We start from the raw sequence: 13,552 nt of genomic DNA, 5'->3' as shown, positions 1-13,552 counted from the left end.
TCCACTTGTGTCAATAGATTTTATTTTTGTCACTACTCTCACAGTTCCAAATGCAAAACTCAAACACAATGAGACTGCCATGCAAGCCTCTTTTGCACACCTTTAAGGCAACAACTGTCATTTTAAACTCATTCGTTTCTCTTCGCCACTCCCTTTTTCTACACCAGTCTTACGACCACACTAGGTGCCACGCAGTTACGTGCACTACGAGTGACGAAAAAAAAAAAATAGTAGCCTCTTGTTCTTCTCAACACAGCACTCACCTCAATTTGTACACTAGTGGCTGATGTCATGCAAGCCACACAACCCACTTTCTTCCCCACCGAGTCACGATTGCGCATACTGGCCGCTAAGCCTTGTTCCGCAGCCACAAAGGTCGAAGCCCAAGCACGCAGCACCGCAACTGAGATGCTCGAAGATAAAGAGTTACAATGAAACAAAGCAAAGCACGGGGGAGGGGGAAATCAAGCCGCTGTACAACAAAGCCCCCTTTGCTATCAAAATATATGCATGCTTTACACATTTTAATATGACAAACAGCCCACCACGTTCTCTCATTTTTTTCTCGACAAAAGCACAGGTCTACAAAGGTGGAAGAGAGCTGCACAAACAACCGTGCTTCTCATGTTTTTCTGCAGGGAGATAAATGCCACTGCCACAGTTTTCTTTTTTTCTTTTATCTCAAGGTGTCCGGCACACAATAGCACACACTTGTCACCACATCACATGCACACGTGCCAACTGTCATCGTTGGGGTGTTGAGGGAGGCGGGCAGTAGCACGAGAGAAGCCACTAGTCGAGCATCATCTCTCGGTTATTCCGTGTGCCAAAAGCAGCAGCACGCTTTCGCCAAATTAAAGCCTGATGGCCTCGAGACTTCGTGAGAGGTGCGGCCACACGGAGCCGCTTCGGTGTTTTCAGTGGCAGTCGTTTCTTCGAATTCTCCCAAGCGCCGATGCTCGCCGGACGCAGCGTGGGAGAAGTTTGGTTGAGGCAGATGGGGCGAAGACCACTGCTGGTGTTGATGGCAGCAACGCAGCAGTTGTAGATTAGGAACATACTCCCAGCAGATGGGTCGGCGCTGCGTCAAAAGTCTAGTGCCACGAGCACAATGCTTCCTATGCATGGTTGCATTGGCAGAGAAGTCCTCTTGGCAAAGAAGTGTCCCACACAGCAGAGATACGAGGCCTTCTCTCGCACGACAAGGCAGCAATAGTGCACGGAAAAGAAGGGAGAAAACACCCGAGGCTAAAATAGAACAGCAAATAAGGAAAGAAAAGAGGCAAGCTGGAAGGGGACAAATAGAGGGAAGAAGCACGCCTTGGTTGAGCTGTGGCGGCTAGCAGAGGGGAGCGCCGCCAAAGTTGAATGATGTGGGCACCGTCTGGTTCTGGAACACGTAGCCACCACTTTTCTCAATCCGTCTTGACTCTGCGTGCAACAGAGCATGCAAGAATATGAGTCAGCTGGGCTGCCAGTTTACACCGGCAAGGTTTATTTACTTGACCAAAGTGTGCCTTCAAGTAGAAACGTTTTCTCTTTGAGCACTGAAAGGATGGAACTCATGTTCAGTTTATTCCACTGGTAGGTTTATGAATACTGAATTAAAGCTTTCTTTGTATGCCATGCAAACAATGATGCAAGAGCAATGATCATAACTTTCAGTTTTGGTCTCAGTTTATTATACAGCAAAACCTCGCTAAACTGTAGCTGGCCGGAGCTTGGAAAAAGTATGTAATAAAAGGTAGTACTGCTTACCCGAAATAGTGTGGGATAGCCCGCTTACCTGTCAAAAACAGAACTTGGAGAGAGAGTGCAATGAAAGGGCAAGAAAACTTTGCGCAACAAAAGTTTTGTTTTCGTCTGGTGCCGCGGCTGCCTAGCAGTGATGACAGCGGCCTCAAACTCATTTAAGCTGCGAGCCCGCTTTTCCGCCAGTTCACTCTTCTCGGCAAACACCCGCATGAGGCTGATGCAATGCACAGCTTCTGCCACTGTCGGGCCTGAATCGCCCGTGCTGTTGCCTTCCTTTTCGTCCTCATCACTGTCATTAGGGGACACTTCAGCAAGCAACGATGGCAAAAAGTGTAACCTCGTAGCCAACACCTTTTCGCGGTCGCAGCAGTACTGCCGATCAACTTCTTCATATTCCAGATGCCACACATAGTAGCCAACGGTAGATCTCTCTCATATGCCGGCGCAGACTTCGTGCCACATTCAATAGCATAAATGATGTCCAATTTTTCTTCGATGGTCAGCGCCCAGTTTTTGTCTGACCTTTGGCAAGAAGATAGCCCTAGTTTGCAAGACACAACACAGGCCACAACACTCTCTGGCATGGCGCAAAAATGATTTTGATGTGGCCTCACCCTTCCAAATGCCCCCTCCCCGTGTTTGCACTTGGGCACTGTTCTGATCTCCAAGGCTCGTTATTCTGCCAGGCCATACTGATTGCAATCAGTATGTACCGCTGTGTTTGCACAATGAGAAGTGAAAACATTACGTGTTAACCAATATGTACGCAATAAGCTGGTACGGTTTACGTGGATATAAAACGCGTTATGTTCAATGGCCACTGAGTCGGGGACTTGACTTTACTACCTTTAAAATGAAACTACCATTTAAACGGGTACAGTTTAACGAGGTTTTACTACCACAGATGCGGAGTAATGTTGCACATGAATATACAAGAACATATCCCATAGAAGGAAGCCAACATGTAGGACCTCTTGTAATTATTAGCAAAGCCAAAATCTGGAATCTTTACCAAGAAAAGGCTACTGGTCATTCTTGCTGGCACTTGCAGGAGTAAGTAAGCAACAATTTAGATGGGCCCACAAGGCATGTCAGATAATTTAAATAGGCTGAATGTTGCTATCTCTACCAAGTGCAAATGGCCACCAACCACTACAAGGAGCAATGAGCACTGCAAAAGTTAAGTGTCACAACAAGGGAGCCCGCATACACGGCAGCCATTTGTTCACATCCGCAGAACATGCCCCAAGCAAGGCGCCCACATCTGATCACACCATAGCTATCCACATTTTTTCAATGACAGTCCAGTGGTGACAAAACGAGGAAGTCACCGAGTGGGTGCCACTTTGCCAGCGGTTGGTCACAGTTTATGGGGCAGGGTTAGGGCTATGTCAACTATCTCTCATCAGACACCACAAGAAAGCCAAGGAGTGAGCAGAGAGCAACAACAGCAACCAGTTAAAGTTGACGATGCTCTAGCATCAGCAGGCACTAAAGATAGGCGGACATTTAAGCTGCACCTTTAAAGGTATGACGCGATAGCTTAATTGTTCCCTTCAGTAGTTGTATTCTTGCACAGTCACTGTTGTCTGTCCGCATTCATTCGTTTGTAACAAATGAATGAATAAACGAGCGCTGGCAACGTGTCCCTACAGTGTCTGCCAAAGGCGTCCATGAGTCCTGTGGCCAACGCCGTAGTAGACGCCGTGGTTGTCTCCACTCTGTACGGAGTGACTGAATCACATGACTATAACGTGGGTTTCTCGACACGCCATGGACGCTGCTGCCTTTTCCGCTGAATGGGAGCCTTAATGCTATCGCATTAAAATGATTGGAAATGTAGGGGACCACAGGCTCATTGCGGAGCAACTGTGCAGGCAGTAAAAAATACAGGAGGCTATGATCACACATAACAATGGCAGTGCAATGGAAACTAAAGAGGAGTGCTGCTGTAACCCTTTCAGGTGCTGGGTATACAGAAAGTGCATCAACAGCAAGAGCACTGATGAAAGTAATGACATTTCAAATGTGTCGTAAACATCTTGAAACTCTTATGATTGGAATTGTGCTGCAAGTTTCTATAACATATGCAAAATGGTTAGTGTATGCCATGGTATGTACAGTACACTTCCATTGATGCAGATCTGTATAATTCAATTTTTCAGTTAATTCAGACCCGGCCAAAGGGTCCGGCCAATGCCCATGCATTCCTATTGGCCCAATTATGTTTTTTCGATCCTAATATTGGCCTTCGCCGGATAACTAGACCTTGACCAGTCAGTGCACCCACACCTAAGCCCTAATGGTGACCTTTTTAGTGGTACCATCTTTTGGTAGAGCTTATGGGACAGTGAACGTGTTCAACACACATCACCTCGTATTGAAAAACGCTGATCTCGGCCTGCCCTAGGAAGATTTCCAAGCGAGACCCATAACTCACAATGTCCGATTACATATTTGCAGTACTCCAACATGTGGCTTTTTTTGTCAATAAAATTGGGGTGGAAATTGCCTGCACGGCGCCAATTAGACAATACCAAAACAGCGTTTGCGGCATTTGCATGCTTTACTGCACAACATGACTGTACTGCCGTGAAGCTGACTTTAAAAACCGTACGGCAAAGCTGACTTTAGGAAACTGTCAGCCGTTGTATGATATTAGCACCTTGCACATTTTCTTGCTAAAAAATCAGCTGCGCTAAGACTCCCATGTTTACAAACTTTAATGTCATTTTTATGTTAGCTTCCTGCTTGGGTCACACAGGAAGTGGATGTGCATTTGCATCGGGGGCATGTTAGAATTGGGAAAAATACTGCCAAAGAAATCAGTGGAATATTTTTGATATTTTTCTGCACCTTGTTTAATTCGACCAAGTGCATCATTCGATCAATTTTGTCGGCTCCATCGGGCTCAAATGTTCCCTTCTTTTATTGTTGTTCGGTGTGTTGCACCAGGCATAATGTTCAAGTGTCTGCGTAGGTGCTTTTTAAAGCCTGCTAGACATGAAATAGTTGTTCTCCCATCTAATGTCACTGTAGCATGAATTTTCACATGGAATCCACATTCTGTAGACTTGACCAAACTCATTAAAATATTGAAATTTCTTAATCTCTACTCTGCAGCTGTATACTTCTTATGATTCTGAAGATGCAAGAAATGTGGTGAAAGTAAGTTCTCAATCAACAGAATTTAATTGGCGCCCAAAAAAGGTTAAGCTGTGTCACCAATTTATGCTTATAATCTGCCAACAAGGTCCCTTCAGGAGGGACAAAGATTACTCACTACAGTGGGGCCGCCAACGTGAACAAGCTGCACACCTTTTTCACACCATTGAGAAAAGCGGGCTTGCAAACTGTTCAGTGCTGCAACAATGGCAGCTATTTTCTCATTTGTATAAAGCACACTTTTCCCAAGCGTTGCTGACAGTGTGAAGGTATATACTTCTATGTGTAACTGGCATGACACAACGGAAGCACCTCTCACCCTCCTACTGACAATTCCTTTGGTGTCTGTCACATCAAACACTTTGTGCTGAACCAAGACAAAGGCAGTGCTTGCAGCACTGTCCCACACAGTTGTGCACAGCACAAAGCACGAGGAGGAAAAGCCCAGGGAAGAATATGCTTTTTCTGTGACACAAGGTGTTCTAACAGGTTTCCTTTCTGAATGACCATAATTTTGAGCTTACGACCCGCACCAAAAATTTTTTACGTTTTACCAGTAAACTTGGCGTGCTACATGTGAATTTGACCTTGGGCGTGCCTTTACAGTGGCGCACGTTGCATTGTAGAATTGGTAGTGTGGCTTATACACGGAAAAATACAGCAACTATAGCAATGTAAACTTGCTTTTGCACTGCACAGCGCTCCGGTAACTATCCAAACTAAGCGGTGCACGGCCAAACACCTCTGAATTAGTCTTTGATGCTTAGAATAAGGCACATGTTGGGTGGTACCATAAAATGAGCATGAATTCTCCAATTTTCTGAATTACCGCAGGCTTAATAATTAAGCTTTCACTGCATCCAGTATTTGACCAACTCCAGCTGTATGTGCCCCAATCTCGCCGGTGAAATCCTTTCGGCCACCTGCAACGCTCAGAGGCAACAGCTGCTAGCGTACCTGCGGCTGCCTTCCTCTGGTCGGCAAGCAGGTACACCTCTTGTAGGGACTTCTGCTGGTCGGCAGACAAGCCTGTGGTGAGGACACCAAACCACATCGGGTCTGCACTCTGGATGCCTGCGCAAGAGGAACCAAAAGTCGTTTAAGTCACGCGCTAACATTAAAGAATTCTATACAGTCAACTAGAGACCACTATAATGATGTTGCCTTCGACAGGAAATTTTTTTTTTTTTGTGATATCCAATAGTCTGTATAAGTGTGCACAACAATGCCAGTGAAAAAATAAAAGAAAAGAAACTTCATGATTGAGTTCATATGAACAAAATGCAAGTCTGACGCTTTCTACAGGTCAATTTTGATGGCCCAGCGGCGGCTTGCCGTGCCAATACATACATAAGCCCTTTGTACAGTTGTTAATACAAAGCCGTGAAACTGGTGTGATGACGTGAGATTGCCAAGTTGCTTGCCAACTGCGGGCCAGAGAAGCAGCTGCCCAAGATGCGCACGTGCATCCAGTAAGTGCTCTTCCAAGTTGTTCTAGCCAAGCACTTTTAAGATTTTTGCTACCAGGATACATATTTTGAGCTACCAAGGATAAAAACATACGCTCGTTTTGCTGTAACCAATAATGTCTTGGATCTCTCATTTCTGGTTTTGTTGTAGTGGTACACTATTACCGTATTTACACGATTGTAAGTCGACCACTTTTTTTTAATTTTAAAGTCTGAAGTTGGTGGGTCGACTTACAATCAAAACCAAAACATGGCACTGCCAAAAAAGCGAAACCAACGGGAGCTACAACGTAGTTACAAGTTTATGTTTGCTCTATGGCCCTACCCGTATCTTTTCGCTATCCCGCGTGTTTATTCGCTTTGCGGAAGGGTTTTTCAACATATTTGAGAGTTCTACAGTGCATGCAACACTCATGGGGAAGGGGGTGTCGATAGTTGATGGAAGCGCCGCTGTTCTCATTTGTGGCGGCACCATCAGAACGGCGGCGCTTGCGGGAAGTACCGGCAGTTCATGGAAGAGCTGACACCGCTCACGGGTTTCTCTTTATCTAGAGGCCACCACGAGCACACTGCGCACCACAATCGAGACACCAGACATAGACCCGCATTTACTTCATCTTTGGAATGCCCGCAGAGGGTTGACACGACGATGGAAACGACAACGCCTCAACCGCAAACTTAGGAAACGTATAGATCAAATTACACGGGAATCTCAGGAGTATGCAGAGATCCTTACGAGGAATAACTGGTGAGGATTTTGCGATCGCCTCTCAGGCCCATTGAGCACAGCAAAAACGTGGTCGATTCTTCGCTCACTCACAGATCCCACCACAACAAAGGGAAAAACATTTCAACAGCTGCACATCCTAATGCACGCATACAGGGACGATGTCTCGACACTCCTCAGAGAGCAAGAGAAGCATTTCATACCCACAGCCCCGCCGCTGTAGTACCCTGACTATCCTTATGTAGGCGAGGCGAACGAATTGCTGAATGCAGACATCACATCTGATGAGGTGCAGGTGGTCCTACAAGACCTACGCCACAACACGGCACCGGGAGCCGACCACATCCGATTCGCCACCCTTCGTCACCTCAGTGACGCGGATATTAACCACCTCACCCATATCTTCAATGATTGCTGGCGCAAGGGCATGCTTCCCCAAGCATTGCGACACGCCGACATCACACTGATCCCCAAACCGGGCAAGCCTGTTAAGGTTGAAAACTTACGACCCATCTCCCTAACATCCTGCTCATGGAGCATGTACTCTTGCGGCGTCTGCAGCGCTTCCTCGAAGAAAAATCATTCTTTTCTAACTCTCAATTCGGATATTTGGCTCACCTGTCTGCCAAAGATGTGCTTTTACAATTGCGGGAGGAAGTCATAGGACCTCCGTCGTCCGCCCAGACGAGAGCACTCATCGCCTTAGACCTAAAAAGGGCATTCGATAATGTTGAACAAGACCTCATCCTTCGCAATGTTGCACATTCACACTGTGGAATTCGTATGTACAACTATATCCTCGCATTTCTTCGAGATCGCACAGCCAATGTAGGAATGGGACCGCATCGATCCGGTACGATTCGCCTTGTAGGACGTGGGACACCCCAGGGCTCAGTTCTTCCCCCTGCTCTATTCAATATCGTACTCGCAGGGCTCCCCCAGCTACTCGACCAGATCCCTGATGTCGCCCACGCTATTTATGCTGACATTACTATCTGGTCGACATGGGGTTCCGACGGAGCCATCCAGTACCGACTGCAGCAAGCAGTCGATACAGTTTCGGAGTACGCGAGAAAACGCGGCTTAAGATGTGCTCCGGAAAAGTCGGAGCTCATAATCATTCTACCCCGGAGCCGTTCCTCTACTCCCCCTATCATTGTGCACGTGCATGGCACACCGATACCACAGGTTAATCGTGCTCGTATCCTCGGCCTACACGTCGATCCAAGCTGATGGCAGGTCAAACTACACTGTTTCCCTTCTATCCAGACCAGATCGAGCAAATTCTGGCCATGATCCGGAGGGTCTCCAACAGGCACTCGGGCCTTCGAGAAGAGGACCTGCTGCGCTTGGTGGAGGCATGCGTGATCAGCCGCCTTACATACCATCTCCCATTTCAGCTGTTGACCCAAGCTCAACAACTTCGCATAGACGCAATGATTCGCAAAGCGACGAAGCTGGCCAATGGCCTCCCGAACTATACTTCCACACACCGTCTCCTTAACTTACAGACACATAACACACTAGGCGAGCTGCTAGAGGCACACTGGGTCAGCCATCGCCAGCGCCGCCTACTCACTCCTACTGGCCGCCATCTTCTCACACGGCTAGGATACTCTGTCCCACCCCTTGAGTCTGAAACTCGTCCAACGATCTTGTCATCAGCGATACGCCAAGCACTAAGTATTCATCCATTGCCATGTAATATGCACCTCGAGCATGACAAAGGGCGGTGCAAAGCCCGTGTACAATACATTGGCCACATGCTTGCAAACATCCCGGAAACACATACTTTATACACGGACACATCACGCACTCAAGAAGGCTATACCTCGGTAGTTTTTGGATGGCACCGAATCCCTGAGAGACTCTGCTGCAATGCGCGGAACAAATGCTGCTTACGGAGAAATTCTCGGTGTTGCTCTTGCAATTCGATACGCCATCCGTGTTCCTGAGGAAGTGTATATATTGACGAACTCGCAGCAGGCATGCCGGGCGTTCCTATCAGGACATGGCATCCCGAGAGCGGCGCACCAAATTCTCGAACAGATCCCGCAAAATAGACCAACCACATCTCCCCGCATCCACTTACTCTGGACCCCTGGTCATACCTTGCTGCTGGGTAACGAACGCGCACATGCAGTTGCCCGAGAAATTTCCCTCCGGGCGACTCGGCGTGGTGAGGCGTCTAGTTCAGAGTGGGGGGATCCCTTGCTCCGTTACGAAGACACACTCCGTCATTATACACGCATTCGTCACACCCACGCCACACCACCGCCGTCCTTCTCGCGGGAGGAAGCAGTGGGATTACACCAGTTACAAACCGCAACTTTTCCAAATCTTGTCTCTCTCAATAAATTCTGCCCACACTGTTATGCAGATTGTTGCCCTGGCTGTGGCAGCTCGCCCACAATCTTCCACGTCACGATTGAGTGCAATGAAAACCTCTTTCCTCCCTTGCCAACTCTCCTTTACCCCCTACACAACCAAGAGCTGTGGGTCGATGCCCTCCGCGACGGACCTCCCGAGGTCCTCCGAGCTGTGATACAACGGGCTCGAAACATCCCTGGAATCATCTTAGGAACCCTGGACTGAAGGTTCCTCCCATACTGCTCTCGCCATTCAAGTATTATTAATAAAGATGTTTTACTCGCTCTCTCTTTCTCTGTTGAAAGGCATTGGCATTGGTTTGACGCGTTCCGCTTGACTGCCGGCATGTGCCGGCTACGTGCTACTTCTATGCTTCCCCAGTCGTCATGAGTGCTCCAGGCCCACTAATTGTTTGGCACTCGTTCACAGCAGCGTTCGGCTGCCATCCTTTACGCTGAAGAAACAAATCACTGTGCAGCAGGCCGCAATTTCGACGTTTCTGAACGGGTGGTGTGAGAGTGGCGACTGCAGCGAAGCGAAATTTTCACCTGTGACGGCAAGTGAGAAATTTCACACGTGCCGAAGTCTGGACGCTTTCCGGAGCTGTAGGCCATGCTTGCGGCGTATGTCGCTGAAATGCGTGATCGGTCCCTGCCAGTGTAGTGCAACATGGTCATGAAACAAGCCTGGACCTTCAACTTAATTTTAAGGTTCTGCTCCACCGTGAGTACGAGTGGCTGGCGGCAGAAGACTGCGAAATTACACCAACCGGACCTGTCAAAAGAGCCTCCCTGACGGCTGCGTGTAGTTGGGTGCATTCGGCGTAGGCTACTGTTCCACAACATGTACTGGTGCGGTTGTTTGCCAAATGTGAAATTTCGCTGGACCACGACGCGCTGTGGGACCGCAGCAACGATGACGATGGCAGCACTAGTGAAGACGAGTAGTCCAGTGACCATGTCAGCTACTAATAAATTTTCGTTATCAAATGCGACTTCGGGTATGCTCTTTTTTTTTCTGTCACGCGATATGGGGGGGGGGGGAGTCGACTTAAGTTCGAGTCGACTTACAATCGTGTAAATACGGTAATTAAATTAACACATGGGCAACGATAATTTCTATTCACTTTGTTGAGGTTTTACTGCTGCTCCATCAGTAATAAGATGGCAGAAATAAAGTGCTACCCTTTATTATGTGGTGCCTACTCCTACAACACAGGCTGCTACATCACAACAAATGTCTCTAAAGGAAGTACTTTTTAGGTAGTCACCACAGTTAATGCCAAGTGAAGATCAGTCCAATAAACAATAAACTATACAATAAAAATAACAATACAATAAACTGAAGATAATCAGCCCCAACAGAGTGACCTACTTTTCTACTTGCAGAAACAGCCATGCTATGGAGTGACTGCATGCGCTCCCAAAGGAGCACTGCCCGGTTGATGACCATTGACAGTGGAATAGGGCACAAATCGACACAGTAGTGACAGAAACAGCTCTGAACGGCTGCCAGTAGAGTTATTAGACATCTCAACACTCGTACTGCGACTGGGTATGGTGCGTGTATAATTAGGGGACACATGCAATGTTCCACGAGAGCGGCCCCTTTTCACTATTAACCCTTTCAAGGTCAATGATGTAAATAAATGGCGCCGCGAACTAGTCCAAAATGGCCAATGCCGTATATTTACGGCGTGGTCTGTGCGTTTAAAAAGCGCGCCAATTTCCAAACTTTTTCTTTCCTGGCATGTGCCGCCACAATGCAAGAATACACAGAATTTTTTTCTCACACCTCCCTCTCTCGGTTTTCGTTGCATGGTTTGTTTTAATGCTAGTTTGCTTGCGCTGGCGCATCTATATACTACCGCTCGTGCATTGGCGCACGCGCAGGCGGGTGTTGGTTAGTTTGGGTTTTGTTCCACGGGCGGTTTCAACTTTTGCACTCGCAAAACTATGGCTATCTCATTACTAATCGCTCAAAAGGCGACTGCCTGTCACTCGCTCGTTTATTGCTCATAGGGGTGCGCATACAAAGGATGCCGCCATGCATGCTTTTCTTTTTTTTTTTTTTTTTTTGAGACTCACGAAAACTAATTGCCTCTGGTTGGTGATACGGTGAAAATTAGCAGGAGTTTCATACCTGCCAACCTTAAATCGGGAGACTTTTTATCCGCGCCAATGGGGGGGGGAGTCAAACTTTCAGGCAGTGTTCTATGAGTCCTTTTGCAGGGATCTTGCAGTAGCAAGCTTTGCTCACTTCAAAAAATTTGTCCGAGTAGCTTTGCTCAAAACATGGTCCAGACTGACGGCCCTTCACTAGCAGCAGATGTTGGAGGGTTGTGTTGAACATTGATGAGTGGAACTCAGTCCTAGTTTTTCGCGCCGTGCTAAAATCCTCTCACACTCTGCCTTGGTATGCGGTATCATGAGTAAATCGAGCATCACCTTAGCAACTCGGTGAAACATGTTTTCCATCAGTGTTTTTCATTTTTCCAACCACAGACCACTGCATGTCCCACCTTTCTTCATTCAGAATGTGCTCTTGAAGACCGTACGCCTGTAGTGTGGCAAACTCAGCTTCGAAAGCATCTAAAGCGCCTTCAGCAGATTCATGGGAATCGCGCGGCAGCAGCTGAGGGAAACTCTGAATGAAAAACGAAGACTCGAGAGCGATGCCTGTGAAATAAATTTCAGGTTGGCCACCTACGCATTCTTCCGAGTTGCGTTTCAGAGTTGCGTCGACATCCATAACGCATTGCCTTGTCGCATTTCGGAAACATTTTCCGTAGAAGAGGCCGAATGTGGTAACTGATATTACAGCCACTCTGGCAACATCTTTTCAAAATTCCGGCATGCAGCAGCAGTCTCTGCTGTCAGCCAACTAGAAAGCTGTGCTATCGTATGCAGGAACCACTTGTGTGCTGCTGATAGTAAAAGGTATAACAAGCTCTCTCTCAAAAGAGAGAGCGAGAGAAACAATGGTGGAGTGCTGTAATCGTAGTTTCGCATTAGCAGATGATCAGAACCAACCGCACGCCCTTTTGAAGGAGCTTTTGAAGGAGCACGTTGCATTTTGCTTTTTAGACGACATTTTTGACACAAATATGTGAGTAGATGTGGGAGCAAAAAGTAGGAGACTAATAATATGATTTTTGGACCGAAGTGGTATCGAATCCTAACTGTCAACACCAGCTTCAATTTCACTCATTTTTGTGAGTTCCGAAGGGCGAATCTTGATATAACAAACCACTGATACAATGACCGTTTTCCACGGAACTACAGAGTTCATTATAAATGGGTTTGACTCTAGTCCATTGTCACAGATAAAAATTCAACTAGGTTCAAGCCTATGTCAAAATCAACGATGTTGCGGCAAGATGGTGCGCGAATATTAAGGTGGTGTTGCCACGAGTGGCATTTTTGTCTTTTTTTCTGGCTTACCAAGCCTCTTCTAGCGGTAAGAGCCGCTGCACTGGTATTGTGGAAGGGTAATTTACTCGCATGGCCCTAATTATTTTTCTATTTAGTGTCCTCCTTTCAAGCACAAAGAGCAGCTTCATTACAGGAAGGGTGGACAGCATGCAAAGAAAAGTTGTCCCATTTACCCTGCATGACCTCCTTGAAGACCTGGTACTCGTCAATAGGGCAGTCATCCTCGTCAAGGGGTGTCGTAAATGATTCGAGCGCCGTTTCTTCTTCGTCGTCCTCTTCGTCCTCGTCGTCTTCGTCATCCTCAGGGTCATCCTCGATGGTGGCCGAGGTGACAGGGAACGGAGATCCCTTCTTGGCACGGCGAGCCAGCCTCGACAGGTACTCCTGACCCTCGTCGTCAAGCTCATCCTCGTCCGAGTCTAGCACCTCTGCACGCAGAACAGTGACGTGAATCTCCAAACACGTTATTTAGAGGATGTTTAAGTGCACAAGAAACCTGCTACTATATCAGCAGCAAAGCTCCTACTCCGCTGATTGCCCATTGTTGCCCTCTGACTGGACTGTGTTGATCGAGAACTGGGGCACAGCCATCCACCGTCAAAGGAAACAATACGAAAAGCTCACGGTAGCAC

The 13,552-nt window shown here is 47.4% G+C and overlaps 1 protein-coding gene across 1 annotated transcript in view; it reads right to left on the bottom strand.

Annotated features, from left to right (window-relative positions):
- Window positions 1-13,552, bottom strand: part of msk (importin-7 msk) — a 110,216-nt gene continuing 96,664 nt past the window's right edge. The window contains exons 18-20 of the mRNA XM_075690722.1: window positions 13,094-13,348; window positions 5,878-5,994; window positions 1-1,431 (exon numbers count right to left, since the gene is read on the bottom strand). Coding sequence (XP_075546837.1) covers window positions 1,340-1,431; window positions 5,878-5,994; window positions 13,094-13,348 — 464 coding nt within the window. The 3' untranslated portion in view covers window positions 1-1,339. The remainder of the gene's footprint in view (window positions 1,432-5,877; window positions 5,995-13,093; window positions 13,349-13,552) is intronic.

The sequence above is a fragment of the Dermacentor variabilis genome, chromosome 4, assembly GCF_050947875.1.
Source record: "Dermacentor variabilis isolate Ectoservices chromosome 4, ASM5094787v1, whole genome shotgun sequence".
Lineage (NCBI taxonomy): Eukaryota > Metazoa > Arthropoda > Arachnida > Ixodida > Ixodidae > Dermacentor > Dermacentor variabilis.
The sequence above is the reverse complement of the archived record's forward strand: the minus strand, read 5'-3'. Positions and strand labels throughout refer to the sequence as shown.